The 19,458-nt window shown below is 37.5% G+C and overlaps 1 protein-coding gene across 1 annotated transcript in view; it reads left to right on the top strand.

Annotated features, from left to right (window-relative positions):
- LOC120301238 (complement factor H-like) overlaps positions 1 to 19,458 on the top strand; it is a 58,703-nt gene that overhangs the window by 10,848 nt on the left and 28,397 nt on the right. The window contains exons 4-6 of the mRNA XM_039328189.1: positions 251 to 433; positions 702 to 908; positions 2,838 to 3,017. Coding sequence (XP_039184123.1) covers positions 251 to 433; positions 702 to 908; positions 2,838 to 3,017 — 570 coding nt within the window. The remainder of the gene's footprint in view (positions 1 to 250; positions 434 to 701; positions 909 to 2,837; positions 3,018 to 19,458) is intronic.

Below are 19,458 nucleotides of genomic sequence, written 5' to 3' on the forward strand. Positions count from 1 at the left end.
TGAACGGTTGGTTCAGCTGTGCTTTGTGGAGATGTAGGTTGTGTTTTGAAGCTGAGTTTCACAAATACGTAACTTGTGTATGAAATAATTCCATTTTAAAAATAGGTGGTCCCTGATTTTATTGGAAAATTGGGCAGAATCTGTAATAATTTCAAACCAATTTCTTTGCAATTATTATTTTAAGGAATGTCAACAACTTTGGCTAGCATTTCCAGGCCTAATGTTTTTTTTTTTTCTTTCTGTTTAATAGAAAGAGGTGGAAACTGCAGTGGTCCACCCAGGATAGAAAACGGAGACATTACTACTTTATCTGAGAAGCAGTACAGGTCTGGCTCTTCAGTAGAATTCAGATGCCAAAGGTATTATGCCATGGAAGGCCAGAACAGATCTTTTTGTGCCAATGGGACCTGGACAAAAGCACCCATTTGTCTTGGTAAGCAGAAAAGAAAGTTTTCCCCCAATTGTCATGAGCATTTTTACTCATTAAGGTTCATTTCTTTCTTTCTCTCTTGCATAAAGATCATTTAATTGCTCTTGCTTGCAGCAGCTCTCCTTTATATACAAGTTCATTTCTAAATCTGAGGTGAAGTAGTTACTAGATGAAAGCTAAATTCTACTATTAGAATTTTGCAACAAGATTATATGATGCATTTGTATCCTGATAGCCTTTTCTCACAGGATTTGCTTTCCTTTCACCTCAGATCCCTGTGTGATCTCCAGGACTGAACTGGAAAGGCAGATGATACAAGTTAAAGATGGAATGGATGCACCTGAAAATATATTTCTGCAACGTGATCATTCTATTGAGCTGACTTGTAAAACAGGTTATGTCCTAGCAGCAAATTCTTCCCAATCAGTTTTTGTACTCCAGTGTGATGGGACATCACCCGTGATTCCTAAATGCAAAGGTGACTTAAAAGTTTAATTTTATAACCCTGCTGTCATAATACAGAGCCAAAGCTCTTCAGTTTGTGCCTATTTATCATTAATAAACATGGAATAAATTGCAGTTATTTACATATGTCCTTTACTGCTACAGATATTTTTATCTCTCTGAAATCTCCCTGGCTGGGCTGAGTTTTCCATTCTGCAAGGGCCCAATGGAATTTCTTGAGATGTAGTTGAAATAGGACAACCTGAAAGGCTGCAGACTGCTGGAGAAAGAGAGTAGTGCAATGAAAGACACACCCTTTGGCCATTTCATGGCTAAGTTAGTGAAAAAACTTCACACTGCATTCTTCAGGCTTTCCCCCAAAAGTCTGCTCTTTCATTAACATAGCTAAGCTACTGCATGTTTCTATTTTTAAAGAATTTATAAAATATTACCATATCAAAATCTAAATTTCAATACTAATAGAAATTCCAAGTCAGTTTCTAAGAAGACTATAGGAACCTCTTTAGTTACTGGTAAAGAATAATTCTGTGCTTCTAATTTTAATACTAACAGATTAGTAGATATCTAGTGAAGGACATTTCATATTTCTAGCAGTTCAGCCTCTCCCAGAACCATCCGTTCCACCACAGGCATCAAAGGAACTTCATGGAGATGTTTCTGTTTATTCATACATGCCATTTCTGTAACATGTTGATCCTTGTGGATTCTAGGCAATTTACAGGTAGTAAAATAACAAAATAATTAAAAATAAAATTCAATAATATAATGACAAAGATTAAATCATAAGAAAAATGCACACATATAGACACAATATCTTTGGTTCTACATTCACTAATAGGTTTAAGAAAGCCAGAGGTATGAAGCACAGGAAATCTATAGTCCAAGCAGTATAAATAAATATAGGTTTATTGCATGCTAAAGCTCACTACAAGAATATGAACTACTAACAGGCAAAGCAAACTGACGGTAGATAAGAGTCACAGAATTCAAGGTGGATTGGGCTTAAACCTCTTATGAGTATGAATGGACTCGAGACTGATGATGCATTTGATCCCTCCCTTGAGCTCAGCCTGGGCATCTCCTACAGGAGAGTGACTGTCATCCTCAATTTAAAGCAGTTGTTTCCAAGGAAGGGAGCTGCAAGGAAAAGACCTGATATCACACCCTGACCAATCTGATAGCTTTTGTAATATGTTGTTGTGCCATCCAGGTTAGAAACCCATGGTTATTTGGAAAATTCAATGACATAGATACCCCACACTTGGGCAAGAACCAACTGCAGCAGTGGTGTAACATAGCAGTGGTGTAACATACAGACTGAGCATACAGGGTATTAAAGTATAGACAAGCTGATTTTTCCAAGGTACCTCCAGGGCAATCCCAGAAAGAGAAAATTAATTAATTACAGTTAGGAAGTTGGTATCCCTTCTCAGCAATTACATATATTGATTTTCTCTAGGAAATCTGTCCCAATCTGTCCTTCAGATCTTCCAGCAGTGCATCCATTGTCACCGTAATGGACTCCATCTATATTGTTCTTAGTTATCTTCTACCTGAGAGCTATCATCATGGATAGATCCTAATGCTGAGCAGAATTTGAACAGAAATGGAAAAAGAAACTGCAGATTCCATCACAGAGCATTTGAGGGCCTGACCTCTTTACCCCTGTCACCAGTAACTGGAACTGGAACTTTAGGCAGGACAGTAACCACTACAATGTGGAGCCCCTAATTTGCAACCTGCAGGTGGTTGAAAATACTACTGGGATTGACAGTGGGAGTGAATAGCAAGTATGGGGACATTAAATTGTAGCTTCATATTTCAATTCAAAACCAAAGTGAAGGATATATTTGTTATTGTTTTGTGCTAATAGAAAGAAATGCCCATAATCTGAGTGCAAGATTTTCTTTTTTCAATATATTATATGATTTATTTTCTCTAGAAATTACATGTAACTCTCCAAGAATATTGAATGGTTCTTTCCGACCTCAAAGAACTACATACCATGATGGGGATCTAATTCGAATTCAGTGTGACAGTGGATTTATTTTTGAACCAACCAATGGAGAAAAGGTGGTTGAATGTACAAAGAATGGATGGTCACCTTCACCGAAATGTGTCAGTAAGTAAAGTTTGCATACATTTCTGTTATTGTAGAATGGCTGATATCTTTAACTCTGTACAAGTATACTTTTAAACATTTTATATAGTTTTCCAATTATGTTTGCCTAAGGGACATATCTCACTCAGAACATTTTAGCAGATACTATAAGAGGGTCTATTTGAGAACAGAATAGACATGATTGCATCACTGCATTTCCATACATTCATCTTGAAAAGATTCTTTCTAGATACAGTATGTGGGAACCATGCAAGTAACATTCTTTAAACAACACCTAGAATATCAACTTGTCAAATAAAGAGGAATAACCAAGATTATAGGTAGATTAATGGGCAAATAGATACACATGCCATAAAGAAGAAAACTAACCCGGTCAGTATTACTTTCAATTAGTAAGTAAATAGGCTTACAGTAAATATAGGTACAAATCATAGGTTGGTGAACTTAGTCTTTCATAAACTTTGAACAGAAGGAATAGCAGGGCTAAAGGTTGCTAAACAGCTCAAAATGTTGATTGTTACAGCATAAAATTAATAGCTTTAGAGAGGGAAAGGAAAATTTATTACAACTGCTTGTCCCAGAAGTACAAACAAACTCATTTCCTGATTGATATACGGACATTTATTTATTTTTATAACATTTATGTAGTAGTTGATCCTATACCAAACTGTGTGTTGCTCTTAACCAAAATATAAAACATTTATCTACAATAAAATATTAAAACCAAACTTAGATCACCTTAGATCACCAAAAAATCATCGGATTTTTTTTTGGGGGGGGGAGGCTAAGGCTCGAATTCTTTTTGGAAATTTTAAGAGTGAAGACTTTTCAATTTTAGGATGAATTTCATAGAGCAGGAATTACCAAAGAAAAGCCAAACTTTCTAGATTCCCTAAGATGGCGATATTTAAGGACAAGGACTAGGATCATGCCTAATGTATCTGATTTGGTAGGATGATACATTATCTTGTATGATCTTAGGGAGAGGTAGTCCTGCAAATAACCTAGTCCCATGCCTTATATGGCTTTAAAGGTAATAAGCAGCACTGTCATGAAGAATGAAGAAGCTGATCCAGCTGAACCTGTGAAATTAGAATAGAACAGAACAGAATAGAATACAGTTGGAAGAGGCCTTAGAGATCTTCTAGTCCAGCCCCCTGCTCAAGCAGGAGAATATATACCATTTCAGACAAGTGATTGTTAAGTCTCTTCTTAAAAATCTCCAGTGATGGAGTGTCCACAATTTCTGAAGGCAAGCTGTTCTGCTGGTTAATTGTCCTCACTGTTAGGAAGTTTCTCCTTAATTCCAGGTTGCTTGTCTCTTTGGTCAGTTTCCAACCATTATTTCTTGTCTTACCCTCTGGTGCTTTGGAGAATAGTTTGACCCCTTCTTCTTTGTGGCAGCCCTTCAAATACTGGAATACTGCTATCATGTCACCCCTGTTTCTTCTTTTCTTTAGACTAGCCAAACCCAAGTCCTGCAGCTGTTCTTCATATGTTTTAGTCTCCAGGCCTGAAGACCTCAACATCTTTTTTGTAGTATGATGAACAAAATTGGTTGCAGTATTCCAGGTGTGGTCTTACTAGGGTTTTGTAAAGTGGTACTAATACTTCACGTGATCTTGATTCTATGCCTCTGTTTATACAACCCAGGATTGTATTAACTTTTTTGGCTGCTGCTGCACACTGCTGCACACTGCTGGCTAGTCAAGTGATTGTCCACTAGGACTCCAAGGTTGCTGTTTTTGAGCCAGTTCTTGCCTAATCTGTACTTAAACATTTGTTTTTTCCTGTCTAAATGTAAAACTTTGCTTTTCTTCATATTAAAACTCATTTTGTTGAATAGGGCCCATTGTTCAAGTTTGTCAAGATCTTTTTGGATCCTGAGCTTGTCTTCTGGGGTGTTGGCTATTACTGCCAGTTTAGTGTCATCTGTAAATTTGATGAGTTCCTCTTCTATTCCCTCATCTAAGTCATTAATGAATATATTGAAGAGTACTGGGCCTAAGATGGGGCCTTGTGGTACGCCACTGTTTACTTCTCTCCATGTGGATGTAGTACCTTTGAGGACTACTCGCTGAGTATGGTTTGTCAGCCAGCTACAGATTTATCTGATGATGTTGTTGTCTATCCCATTTTTTTCTAGCTTACTAAGCAGCAGGTTGTGGTCTACTTTGTCAAATTCCTTACTAAAGTCTAAGTATACTATGTCCACAACATTTCGCTGGTCTACTAATTTAGTCGCTTTATCAAAGAATGAAATAAGATTGGTTTCACATGATCTGTTTCTGACAAACCCATGCTGGCTACTGGTTATAATTTTGTTTGCTTCTAGTTGTTTGAAGATCTGTTTTTTGATTATCTTTTCCCGAATCTTCCCAGGTATTGATGTTAGACTGATTTTCTCCCTTTCTTGAAGATGAGAATAATATTAGCCCTTTTCCAATCATCAGGTACTTCTCTGATGTTCCAGGATTTTTGAAAAATATGGTACAATGGTTCTGAGATAATATCTGCCAGCTCCTTCAGAATTCTGGGATGTAATCTGTTGGGTCCAAGTGATATATATTCATCAAGGTTGGATAGGTGTTCTCTTACCATTTTCTTGCTTATTTTAATTTTTGTTTCTAGTTTGTCTTTTGCAGTAGTTTTTTGGGTATGTTGAGCTATAGTTTCTTTTTGTGTGAAGACTGATGCAAAGAATGAGAAGCAGTTCTGCTTTCTCCCTGTTGCCTGTTGCTTCCTTTATATACAATTTCATTTCTAAATCTGAAGTGAAGTAGTTACTAGATGAAAGCTAGTTCTGGCTTTCTGCTGATAATCAACCTTAGTTATGTGTCCTCTTTCCACTTTTTGTACTTGTCCTTTTTGTCTTACAGTTTGTCAGAGAGAGATTTGTGAAGCCATGCTGGTATCTTCTTGAATTTCTTGTTTTGTGCTAGGAAGGGCTTTTATGATCATATTTTTCAGAGTTTCCCATGCTTCTTGCGTTGTTTTCCCCTTTAGGATTTTCGTCCATGGAATCTTTCCTAGGTTCTCTCTGAGTTTGTTAAAATCAGCTCTTTTGATGTTTAAGATTCTGGTTGGATTATTTTCTATTGTTTATGTTTGCATTATATTGAATTTCAGCATGACGTGGTCAGTTTCAACCAAGGTTCTAGCAACTTCAACTTCTGTTAGAGAATTTTAATTTCTCTATCGGTGAAAAATAAATCAGAAGCTCTCACAGTTGACTGCATTTAGCTAATTCAAATAACTTTATATTTATATAAAAATATTTACAATACCATTCTTCTTTACAGCAACATAGCTTAACAAAGACTTCTTACAGAGACAGACCAGAGACAAACCTGAGACTGGAAATCCAGCTCCTAACTCAATACTCTTTTGCACAGACTCAGTAGCACTTTCTTCACATTGGCTGACTGAGTTACCACATGACTCTTCCTGTTCATGAATATTCCAACACTCCTCCCTTCATGACAGGAAGAGACATCAGACCTATTGACTTAACACATTCTCCATAGTGAACACTACCCAATGGTTTAGTCATCATGTCTGCCAAATTATCCACAGAAGAACAATGATGTAAACTAATCAATTTTCTTTTTACAGTTTCCCTGACATTACAATACTTAATGTCTACATGTTTATTTCTGTTCTTCACCCTGTCCCCAGTTGCCATTTTTATACAGGCAGCATTGTCTTCAAATACCTTTACAGATTCTTTTACATTAATATTTAAATCTTGCAACAACTGTACATACCATGTTACTTCAGAACACAATTCAGATAAAGCAATAAACTCTGCTTCCACTGTTGAAATAGCAACAATTGTTTGTTTTCTGGACTTCCATCCAATCAGAGTCCCTCCAAACAATATTATAATCCCAGAATTTGATTTCCTTGTGTTTATATCATTTATTTATTTTATTTTATTTTTAAAATTTATAAACTGCCCCACTCCCACAGAACTCTGGGCGGCTAACAATAAAAACACCATAAAACATGACAAAACAAACAGTACAATGACAGTCATCCAGGGGTCAGATTTTATAAACCCCAAGCCTGCCGGAAAAGCCAGGCCTTAGGCAGCTTACAGAAAACCAACAGGGTGGGAGCGGTCCTAATCTCCGGGGGGAGCTGGTTCTAAGACATGGGCATAATCACAGAGAAAGCCCTCCTCCGCGGCCCCGCCAAATGGCACTGCTTGGCCGACGGGACCTGAAGGAGGCCCAGCCTGTGGGATCTAACTGGACGAAGGGAACTATGAGGTAGTAGGCGGTCTTGCAAATAGCCTGGCCCTGAGCCATATAGGTCTTTAAAGGTAATAACCAACACCTTGAATTGGACCCGGAGACCAATAGGCAACCAGTGCAGCTCACGGAGGAGTGGGTGTATAGAGGAGCACCCACTATCACTCACACGGCTGCATTCTGGACCAACTGTAGTCTCCGAATACTTTTTCAAGGGTAACCCCATGTAGAGCGCGTTGCAGTAGTCCAGACGTGAGGTGACAAGGGCATGAGTGACTGTAAGTAGAGCCTCCTGGTCCAGGTAGGTCGCAACTGGTGCAACAGACGAACTTGTGCAAAGGTCCTCCCAGCCACAGCCGTCAAATGATGTTCCAAATTTAGCTGTGGATCAAGGAGAATACCCAAGTTGCGAACCCGCTCCCCCGCTAGAGTCAAAACTGGACAGTCAACATGATCCTTGGGAGGCAACATCCAAAGCCACTTGGTCTTATCAGGATTGAGCCTGAGTCTGTTAAACCCCATCCAGACCTTCAAGGCAACGGCCCATCACAGCCGCTTCACTGAGAGAGCTCGAGGAGGAGATATATAGCTGGGTATCATCAGCATACTGATGAAACCTCACCCCATGCTGTCTGATGATCTCACCCAGTGGCTTCATGTAAATGTTAAATAGGAGGGGGGAGAGGACCGACCCCTGCGGCACACCGCATTCAAGGGGCCTTGGGGTTGACTTCTGCCTTCCCACCAATACTGATGTGACCGGCCAGAGAGGTAGGAGGAGAACCACTGTAAAACGGTGCCTCCCACTCCCACCCCTTCAACTTGTTGCAAAAGGATACCATGATCGATGGTATCAAAAGCTGCTGAGAGGTCAAGTAGCACCAAGACAGAGGAATAACCCCTGTCTTGGGCCCACCAGAGATCATCCATCAGCGCGACCAAAGCAGTTTCTGTGCTGAAGCCGGGCCTGAAGCCAGATTGAAAAGGGTCTAGATAATCCGCTTCATCCAAAGACTGTCGGAGCTGGAGTGCCACCACTCTCTCTAAACCTTCCCCAAAAAGGGGAGATTGGAGACTGGATGGAAGTTATTTAAGTCAGCCTGGTCCAGGGTAGGCTTCTTGAGAAGGGGCCTCACAACCGCTTCCTTCAAGGATTGCGGGAAAGACCCCTCACTCAACGAAGCATTGTTCAACACCTGGAGCCAGCCTCGTGTCTCCTCCTTGGCAGCCGAGACCAACCAGGAAGGACACAGATCCAATAAACAAGTGGAGGCGCTCATCGCTCTCACTGCTCTGTCAACATCCTCAGCGGTCACAGACTCAAATTCATCCCATTAAACTGGGCTAAGACCTGCCCCATTTGCATAGTCACTATCGACATAACACTTTAATTTCAATTCCTCAGTAATCTGTATTTGAAGACCCAAATTTATAGTTCCCTTTAAATATCTGAGAACCTTTTTTACACCCATCCAATATAACTTTGTAGGTGTAGCAGTAAAACGACTCAAAATGCTTACTGCGCAAGCTATGTCTGGTCTGGACCACTGTGATAGATATAACAAACTCCCTATTGCCGAGTGATATATCTCTTGATCACAGGTTTCACCTTTGTCCACACTTAAACTATTATAAAAATCTGCACTCATGGGTGTGGGAGCAGTATTGCAATCTTTCATATTATATTTCTCCAATAACTGCTCAATTTTTCTCCTTTGACTGAGAATATAACCACCGTTTTCATTTTTCTGTATCTCTACACCAAGATAATTTTTTATTTCTCCCAAATTCTTTAATTCAAATTTCTTTCCTAATTTATCAGCAAATTCTTTGACTTGTGATGCATCCTTTGCGATGAAGCAAAGATCATCCACAAATGATAACAGTAGACAATTCCGTCCTTGTAATTGTCCAGTATATATACAATTATCAGCTTTGCAACTTTTAAATCCAAGATCCTTTAAAGCAGTATCTAAACAGATATTCCAGTTTCTGGCTGACTGCTTCGGCCCATAAATAGCCTTGTTTAATTTATATACCATGTTAGGTTTTGCAATTTCATATCCTGGTGCTTGGATCATATAAATTTCTTCCTTTAACTCAGCACTGAGGAATGCAGTTGTGATATCAAAGTGCCAGATTTTATGCTTATATGCCGCTGCCAATGCCAGTGCTAATCTTATACTCTCACTTTTCACAGTTGGCGCAAATACTTCATCATAGTGCACATTCTTTAATTGTGAAAAACCTTGTGCCACTAACCTGGCCTTATACTGTATATCATTATTTGGCAATACCCTTTTCTTATATACCCATTCACAACCCACAGCTTTGGTTCCCTGTGGCAAAGTCACTGATTTAAATACTTCATGGTCTCCCATGGATTTCATCTCTTTATCCATTACTTCCTTCCATCTTTATTGTTCAACTTTTGGTAATGCCAACACCTCTTTATAACTTCTTGGCTCATACCACACATTGCAAACCTTTACCTTGCTGGCAGAATACTGTCAGGTGGAATTCCTTTATTACATCACTCTGACCTTAACTGCTCCTGTGTATCAAGTCTTTCTGGCTTCATGTCTTGTTCAGCCTCTCCTCCCTGAACATTGACATCTTCTATAATCATTTTTCCATCATTAGATGAGTTGTCATTAAAAAGATCACCGTCATTAAGTGAGACATACCCAGAATTTGCATTAATTCTGTCCAATTTTGTTCTGCAAAATTAGCAGACCTTGAAATTACAATTCTTTTACTTCCATCACTAAAGCAATATCCTTTTGACCCTGGCTCATAGCCCACAAATCTGAGCTTTCTTGCCTTTTGCTGTCCCTTTCTTCTGATTGCTTTTGGAATATGTACCCATGCAGTACTTCCAAAAATTCTCAAATGTGCCAGTGATGGCTTTCTCCCATATAGAATGGCATATGGAGTATTATTAATGGAGGAACTCCACAGCCTGTTAACTATATAATTGGCTGTCAATATGGCTTCTCCCCAATATGACCTGCTCAGACCAGAATTCTCTAACAATGAATCTTTCATTGTTTGCAAACACCATTCCTTCTTTCAGCTACACCATTCTCTGCTGCTGTGTAAGGATTTGTACGTCTGTGTCTTATCCCCAACTGCCCCAACCATTGTTGGAATTTAGTTGACATAAATTCAGTATCTCTGTCAGTTTGCAACTGACACACTTGTTGTCTGTACCTTCTATCTACAAAACTTACCCAATGTTTGAATTGTTGTAACACCTCTGTCTTTGCTCTAAGCAAGTAGCAAAATGAATACCTGCTATAATCATCAACAATTACCAGTGCATATTTTGCTCCTCCCAAACTGGCTTGCCTAGGTCCCACCAGATCTGCATGGACCAGCTCTAGAACTCTGTTTGTTTGTCTTGTGCTACATTTACTAACTGGGAATGCCTTTGACTTCGATGCTTTGCATACTGCACAGTCCAATATTTTTTTATATAAATTTTTACAATTTTACAATAAAAACCCCTTCCCAATCCCTCCCAACCCTCCCCCTTTCTTCCCAGAGCTGAATACAGAGCTAACTAGAACTTAACAGAAAAAACTTATAAACGCAAATAAACCACAAACAAATATGATTACATTCAATAAACTAATTGTTAAATACATTAACTCCATTATATATAAAAAACAGAAAGAGAAAAAGAAGAAAAGAAAGAAATAAAAAAAATAATAAAAAGAAAAAAAGAAAAAACTAAACTATTCTACACTTCGAAATAATATCTTAAACTTTAAATATAAATTATTCAAAAGCTAAATAATATTTTCTAATATCATACCTATATTGTATAAAATTTATCCATCTTTTCCACACCAAGAGATACTTCTCTTGCGATTGGTCTTTCAAAAAAGCCGAAATTTTTGCCATTTCAGATAAATAAGAAACTTTAAGAAACCATTCCTGCAAAGCAGGCAAAAATTCCTTCTTCCAATATTGTCCTATTAACAACCTTGCCACTGTAATTAAGTTTAACATTAAAATAATTTCTTTGTTATCACAATCAGAAACAATACCCAACAAAAACAATTGTGGAGTAAATTTTATTCTTCTTTTGAAAATCCTTTGAACATTCTACCATATCTTAATCCAAAAACCTTTTATACTTTTACATGACCATCAAATATGATAATACATAGCATCCAAGCAACCACATCTCCAACATTTAGGCTGCAAATTTGAATACATACGAGACATTTTTTGTGGATCAAGGTGCCATCTATAAAACATTTTATAGAAATTTTCCCGTAAATTTTGGGCTTGTGTAAATTTAACATTCCTCACCCAAATAGTCTCCCATGTATCTAATGAAATCGGTTCATCAAAATTTTGAGCCCATTTAACCATACAATCTTTAACTAATTCTGCTTCTGAATCCAATTCCACTAACACACCATAAATTCTTTTAATATGGGTTCGGCTTTGATCTCTAATTTGTTTTAGCAAATTCTCATCCTCTCTAAGCAAACCCACATTATAATCTATCTTCCACCTTTCCAATAATTGTCTGTACTGAAACCATGAGTAAATAATATTTTCTTGTGCTAGTTCATCTATAGATTTTAATTGCCAATTTTTACGATCCCACTTAAGTAATTGTGTATAAGAAATACTATCCATCTTAACTCCTCTCCTTATTCCTTCTATTGCATGCCATGGAATAGCCCATAATGGAATTCTTGAATCAATTGTGTAATATTTCTTCCAAACCCGAAGTAAAGAAGTTCTTAAGATATGAGACTTAAAAACCCTGTCAACCTTTTTATTATAAATTAAATAGGCATGCCATCCATAAAGTAAATCCCACCCCTCCAAAAGGAGTATATATACCTTTGTTAAGTTAACCCAATCACTAATTAATGTTAAAACCACAGCGTCATAATACAATTTCAAATTCGGTACCTTGAGTCCACCTCTCTCTCATATATCTTGCATAATTTTAAGTTTTACTCTTGGCTTTTTCCCTGCCCAAATAAATTTATTGATACCTTTCTGCCATTCATCTAGATTTGCTTCTTTCTTTAAAATAGGTATCATTTGAAATAAAAAAAGAAACTTTGGCAAAACATTCATTTTAATCGCTGCTATTCTCCCCAATAGGGACAATTACAACTTTTTCCAATTGTCTAAGTCCTTTTGTATTTTAACCCACAACCTTTCATAATTGTTTTTATACAGTTTTACATTGGAAGTAGATAAAATAACCCCCAAATATTTTACCTTATTAACAACGTCAAAACCTGTCAATCTAACCAAAGTCTCCTTATCCAAGTTGGTCATTTTTGGAGCAATATTTTAGTCTTATTGTTATTAATCTTGAAACCTGAAACTTGTCCATACTGATTTATCAATTGTAGCAACTCCATTACAGAATGAATTGGCTGAGACAAAGTAACAACCAGATCATCTGCAAAAGCCCTTAATTTATAATCATTTTTATTAATTTCTATTCCTTTTATTTTCGATGATTCCCGAATGTTGATCAGCAAAATTTCCAAGGGTAAAACAAACAGCAAAGGCGACAATGGACAACCCTGTCTGGTCCCCTTTTCAATTGGAAATACCTCTGATAAACCACCATTAACTATAAGTTGTGCCGTTTGTTTTTGATAAATGGCTCGGCACAGTCCAAATATTTTGCATCCCTTCAAATTTAGCCCTTCTCCAAAATCTTTCATTTGCTGCAAAACTTTAAAGCTTGCATGGTCATGTCTTCTATGTAGAAGATGAACACATGAATCATGCTCTGCAACATTCTTAAATATATGGGAACATTGAACCTTTTGTCCCTGCAATACATATAGATTATCTTCCTTTATGCCTTCTGCACAAATATTCCCATTTCTTTTGATGAGACATTTCCCATTTACAAAAATGACCTCAAAACCTTGTTTGTCTAAATTAGACACACTTAACAAATTATGTTCCATCTCAGGTACACAAAGCACATTGGTAAACTTTGATTCCAAATATGGAATTTTTACATCACCTCTTCCGATGACTTTTGCTTTCTGGCCATTTGCCAAAGCCACAGCTTCTTGTGCTACTGGAACAAACCTGCAAAATAATTTGCAGTCATTAACAATTGTTTGACTTGCCCCACTATCTATTAGCCACTTGTCTCTGTTGTTGCTATAGCAAACTTTTGCAACACCAAAATGTTCCTTTTGCAAAGCAGTCCTTTTTGGTTGCACAAATGTCCTTTGCTGCAAACAGTTTTTCTGCAAACAGTTCCTTTGCAAATGTGTGCTCGCTCCACAAATGTAGCAAGTCTTTTCCTGCTGAGCAGCTCTCTGCTTGCAAAATCTCTTCTTTGTTGCAATTTGGTCCGGGTCTGATCTGCTTGTTTCTTCTCTGGAGACTTGCAGTCTGGACCTCCTCCTCAGGAATTTCTCCTCCTCGTGGCTGCTTCTAAAATGGCGTTTTTCTTCTTCATTAAGCCAACATGCCTTTAAAGCCTCAAAATTTAAGTCTTGCTCTTCTTTGCACTCAAATATTGCAGAAATTGTGTCCCAGGTTTTCTCTAAACCGTTCAACACCAATAAAACCTTCTGGGACTCAGGGAATTTAATCCCACGTTGTTCTAAGTCCAAAAATAAACTTTGCATTTTATTTAAATGCTGTTCCACAGATTCACCTGGTTGGAAATAGGCCTTGTAAAGTTTTCTTGACAATTGCACTATATTGCATGCAGAAACATTCAGGTGCACAGCTCTCAACTTCAACCAAATCTCCTTTGCAGTCTTTAAATTTGCAACATTTAGAAATTGTGCATCATCTAAATTCAAGATGAGATAAGCCATTGCTTGATCATGGCTTTTTTGATCTGCAGCTGCAAATACTTGTGGTGGATTTTCAACAATATAACACAGCTCTTTTGCTTTCAGCAAACATTCCATTTTTGCAGCCCATACAATGTAATTCTTCTGGCCCAAATGAGGCACACAGCTTTCCTTAAATTCCATTGCAGCTATTCTGCTAATTCTGCCTTGTTCTTATACTTTCTAAACACAGGCAATTTCTTCTAGCTTTAAATTACAATGCAGTCCTTAGTAAGCTCTGGGCCCATAACCTGTTAGAAAATTTTAATTTCTCTATTGGTAAAAAATAAATCAGAAGCTCTCACAGTTGACTGCATTTAGCTGATTCAAATAACTTTATATTTATATAAAAATATTTACAATACCATTCTTCTTTACAGCAACATAGCTTAATGAAGACTTCTTACAGAGACAGACCAGAGACAAACCTGAGACTGGAAATCCAGCTCCTAACTCAATACTCTTTTGCACAGACTCAGTAGTACTTTCTTCACATTGGCTGACTGAGTTACCACATGACTCTTCCTGTTCATGAATATTCCAACAACTTCTCTATCACTTCTTCTTCTTTTTTTTTAATTGAAAATTTTTAGATATTTTTACAAAAAGCAAAAAAAAACAAAAAAAAAACAACCCTCGCCCAGCCACCCCAGCCCTCCCTCTCCATCCCCCCCAATCTTCCCAGAGCTGAGTATAGGCTTAATTAAAATTTTTAAGAATCTTTAAAAAATTGAAAAATATAAGTCATAAATATATCTAAATACCTTACATAAACAATTTATAAAGTGATTAACAATAAAATATATGTAAAAAAATCCATACGTATTAGAAGAAAAAAGTACTTGAAAGAAAAAAAGATAATAAAAAAGAAAAAGAAAGAAAGAAGAAAAGAGATATAAAAAGTACAATCTATAAAATATTAAAATTTATATACAAGTTATTAAAAAGCTAAATGATATTTTTTTATATCCAATTTATATTGTATAAAATTTATCCATTTTTCCCATACCGCAAAGAATTTCTCTTGCGATTGCTCCTTTAAGAAAGCTGAAATCTTTGCCATTTCCGCCAAATAAGAAACTTTAAAAAACCACTCTTGCAAGGTAGGCAAAGATTCCTTCTTCCAATATTGCCCTACTAACAGCCTAGCGGCCGTAATCAAATTTAACATCAATATAACTTCCTTAGCATCACAATCAGTAACAATACCTAACAAAAACAATTGTGGGGTAAATTTTACCCTCTTTCTAAAAATTCTTTGAATATTCCACCATATCTTAATCCAAAAGACTTTTATATTTTTACACGACCACCAAATATGATAATAAGTAGCATCCAAACAACCACATCTCCAACATTTAGGCTGTAAGTCAGGATACATACGAGACATTTTTTGTGGATCAAGGTGCCATCTGTAAAACATTTTATAAAAATTCTCCCTTAAGTTCTGGGCTTGTGTAAATTTAACATTCCTCACCCAGATGGTTTCCCAGGTATCTAGTAGTACTGTTTCACCAAAATTTTGTGCCCATTTAATCATACATTCTTTAATTAATTTTGATTCTGAGTCCAGTTCTACTAGCACCCCATAAATTCTCATAATGTGAGTTCACCTTTGATCTTTTACTTGTTTAAAAAGATTTTCATCTTCTCTGAGCAGACCCATATTACGATCTATCTTCCATCTATCAACTATTTGTCTATACTGAAACCATGAATATATAATATTTTCATGTGCTAAATCTTCCAAAGATTTTAACTGCCAATTTTTACCATCCCACCTGAGTAATTGCGCATAAGAAACACTATCCATCTTAACTCCTCTTCTTATCCCCTCTATCGCATGCCAAGGTATAGCCCATAATGGTATTTTAAACTCACTTTTATAATATTTCCTCCAAACCCGAAGTAAAGAAATCCTTATAATATGAGATTTAAAAACCCGATCCACTTTTTTATTAAAAATTAGATAGGTATGCCATCCAAAATTAAATCCCAACCCTCCAAATGGAGTATTTCTACATTTGTTAAATCAACCCAATCACTAATTAGTGTTAAAGCCACAGCATCATAATATAATTTCAGATTCGGTACCTTGAGTCCACCTCTCTCACGGAAGTCGTGCATAATTTTAAACTTTACCCTTGTTTTTTTCCCTGCCCAAATAAATTTGTTGATACCTTTCTGCCATTCATTTAAGTTAACCTCATTCTTTAAAATAGGTAACATTTCAAATAAAAAGAGAAATTTTGGCAGGACATTCATTTTAATCACTGCAATTCTTCCCATAAGAGATAGCTGTAACTTCTCCCAATTTTTCAAATCTTTTTGTACCCTGACCCACAGCCTTTCATAATTGTTTTTATACAATTTTACATTAGAAACAGATAGGGTAACCCCCAGATATTTTATCTTATCAACAACTTCAAAGTCTGTCAGATTAACCAAGATCTGCTTATCCAAATTAGTCATGTTTTTAGATAATATTCTAGTCTTATTATTATTAATTTTAAAACCCGAAACCCGTCCATATTGGTAAATCAGTTGTAATAAATTTACTACAGAATAGGTAGGTTGAGACAAAGTAATCACCAAGTCATCTGCAAAAGCTCTTAATTTATATCCTTTTTTAAAACTTCTATTCCTTTTATCCCCTTTATGGATTACTGCCTTGTCATGGCGAAGGGGCTTGCGTAACTCAATGAAGCTATAAGCTATGCCGTGCAGGGCCACCCAAGACGGACAGGTTATAGCAGAGAGTTCTGACAAAATGTGATCCACTGGAGAAGGAAATGGCAAACCACTCCAGTATCTTTGCCATGAAAACCCCATGGACAGTACTAAAAGGAAAAAAGATATGACGCTGGAAGATGAGCCCCTCAGGTCGGAAGGTGTCCAATATGCTACTGGGGAAGAGCAGAGGGCTAGTACTAGTAGCGCCAGAAAGAATGAAGCGACTGGGCCAAAGCCGAAAGGACGCTCAGCTGTGGATATATCTGGTGGTGAAAGGAAAGTCCGATGCTGTAAAGATTTTTTCTCCATAGGAACCTGGAATGTAAGATCCATGAATCAAGGCAAGCTAGACGTAGTCAAAAAAGAGATGACAAGACTGAACATCGACATCTTAGGAATCAGCGAACTAAAATGGACAGGAATGGGTGAATTTAACTCAGATGACCATCAGGTATACTACTGTGGGCAAGAATCCCTCAGAAGAAATGGAGTAGCCTTCATAGTCAATAAAAGAATAGGAAAAGCAATACTGGGATACAATCCCCAAAATGACAGAATGATCTCAATTCGAATCCAAGGCAAACCATTCAATATCACAGTAGTCCAAATCTATGCCCCAACCACTGGTGCTGAAGAGGATGAAATTGACCGGTTCTATGAAGCCCTACAGCACCTTATAGAATTAACACCAAAAAATGATGTCCTTATCATCATGGGGGATTGGAATGCTAAGGTAGGAAGCCAAAAGATAACCGGAATAACAGGCAAGTTTGGCCTTGGAGTACAAAATGAAGCAGGGCACAGGCTAATAGAATTTTGTCAAGAGAATACGATGGTCATAACAAACACTCTTTTCCAACAACCCAAGAGACAGCTCTACACATGGACATCACCAGACGGTCAACATAGAAATCAGATTGACTATGTGCTCTGCAGCCAAAGATGGAGAAGCTCTATACAGTCAGTAAAAACAAGACCAGGAGCTGACTGTGGCTCAGATCATGAGCTTCTCGTTGCAAAATTTAGGCTTAAATTGAAAAAAGTAGGGAAAAGCACTAGGCCACTCAGGTATGAACTAAATCATATTCCTGATGAATATACAGTAGAGGTGACAAATAGATTTAAGGAATTGGATCTGATAGACAGAGTGCCTGAAGAACTATGGATGGAAGTTCGCAACATTGTACAAGAGGTAGCAACTAAAACCATCCCAAAGAAAAAGAAATGCAAGAAAGCAAAATGGCTGTCTGAGGAAGCTTTGCAAATAGCTGAGGAAAGAAGGGAAGCAAAAGGCAAAGGAGAAAGAGAAAGATACACCCAATTGAATGCAGAATTCCAGAGAGTAGCTAGAAGAGATAAGAATGCCTTCTTAAATGAACAGTGCAAAGAAATAGAAGAAAACAACAGAATAGGGAGGACCAGAGATCTCTTCAAGAAAATTGGAGATATGAAGGGAACGTTTCATGCAAAGATGGGCATGATAAAGGACCAAAATGGCAGAGACCTAACAGAGGCAGAAGAGATTAAGAAGAGATGGCAAAACTACACAGAAGAACTATACAAGAATGAGCTTAACATCCCAGATAACCACAATGAGATGGTCACTGACCTCGAACCAGACATCCTAGAATGTGAAGTGAAATGGGCCTTAGAAAATCTGAGCAACAACAAAGCTAGTGGAGGTGACAGTATTCCAGCTGAGCTATTCAAAATCTTAAAAGACGATGCAGTAAAAGTGCTACACTCAATTTGCCAGCAAATTTGGAAAACTCAACAGTGGCCACAGGATTGGAAAAGGTCAGTTTACATTCCAATTCCAAAGAAAGGCAATGCCAAAGAATGTTCAAACTATCGCACCATTGCACTCATTTCACATGCTAGTAAAGTTATGCTTAAAATCCTACAAGCTAGACTCCAGCAGTATGTGGATCGAGAACTACCAGAAGTACAGGCAGGATTTCGAAGAGGCAGAGGAACTAGAGATCAAATTGCCAACATACGCTGGATCATGGAGAAAGCTAGGGAGTTCCAGAAAAACATCTACTTCTGCTTCATTGACTATGCAAAAGCCTTTGATTGTGTGGATCACAACAAATTGTGGCAAGTTCTTAAAGAGATGGGAGTACCAGACCATCTCATTTGTCTCCTGAGAAACCTATATGCGGGTCAAGAAGCAACAGTGAGAACCGAACACGGAACCACTGATTGGTTCAAAATTGGAAAAGGAGTCCGGCAAGGCTGTCTACTCTCACCCTGCCTATTTAACTTATATGCAGAGCACATCATGAGCAAGGCAGGGCTAGATGAATCAAAAGTTGGAATTAAGATTGCCGGGAGAAATATCAACAACCTAAGATATGCAGATGATACCACTCTAATGGCAGAAAGTGAAGAGGAACTAAAGAGCCTCTTGATGCGGGTGAAGAAGGAGAGTGCAAAAGTTGGCTTGAAACTCAACATTAAGAAAACCAAAATCATGGCATCCGGCCCTCTCAATTCCTGGCAAATAGATGGGGAAGAAATGGAGGTAGTGACAGATTTTATTTTTCTGGGCTCAAAGATCACCTCAGATGGGGACTGCAGCCAAGAAAT

Source organism: Crotalus tigris, unplaced genomic scaffold, assembly GCF_016545835.1.
Source record: "Crotalus tigris isolate CLP2741 ecotype Arizona unplaced genomic scaffold, ASM1654583v1 scf7180000024372.1857965, whole genome shotgun sequence".
Taxonomy (NCBI): Eukaryota; Metazoa; Chordata; class Lepidosauria; order Squamata; family Viperidae; genus Crotalus; species Crotalus tigris.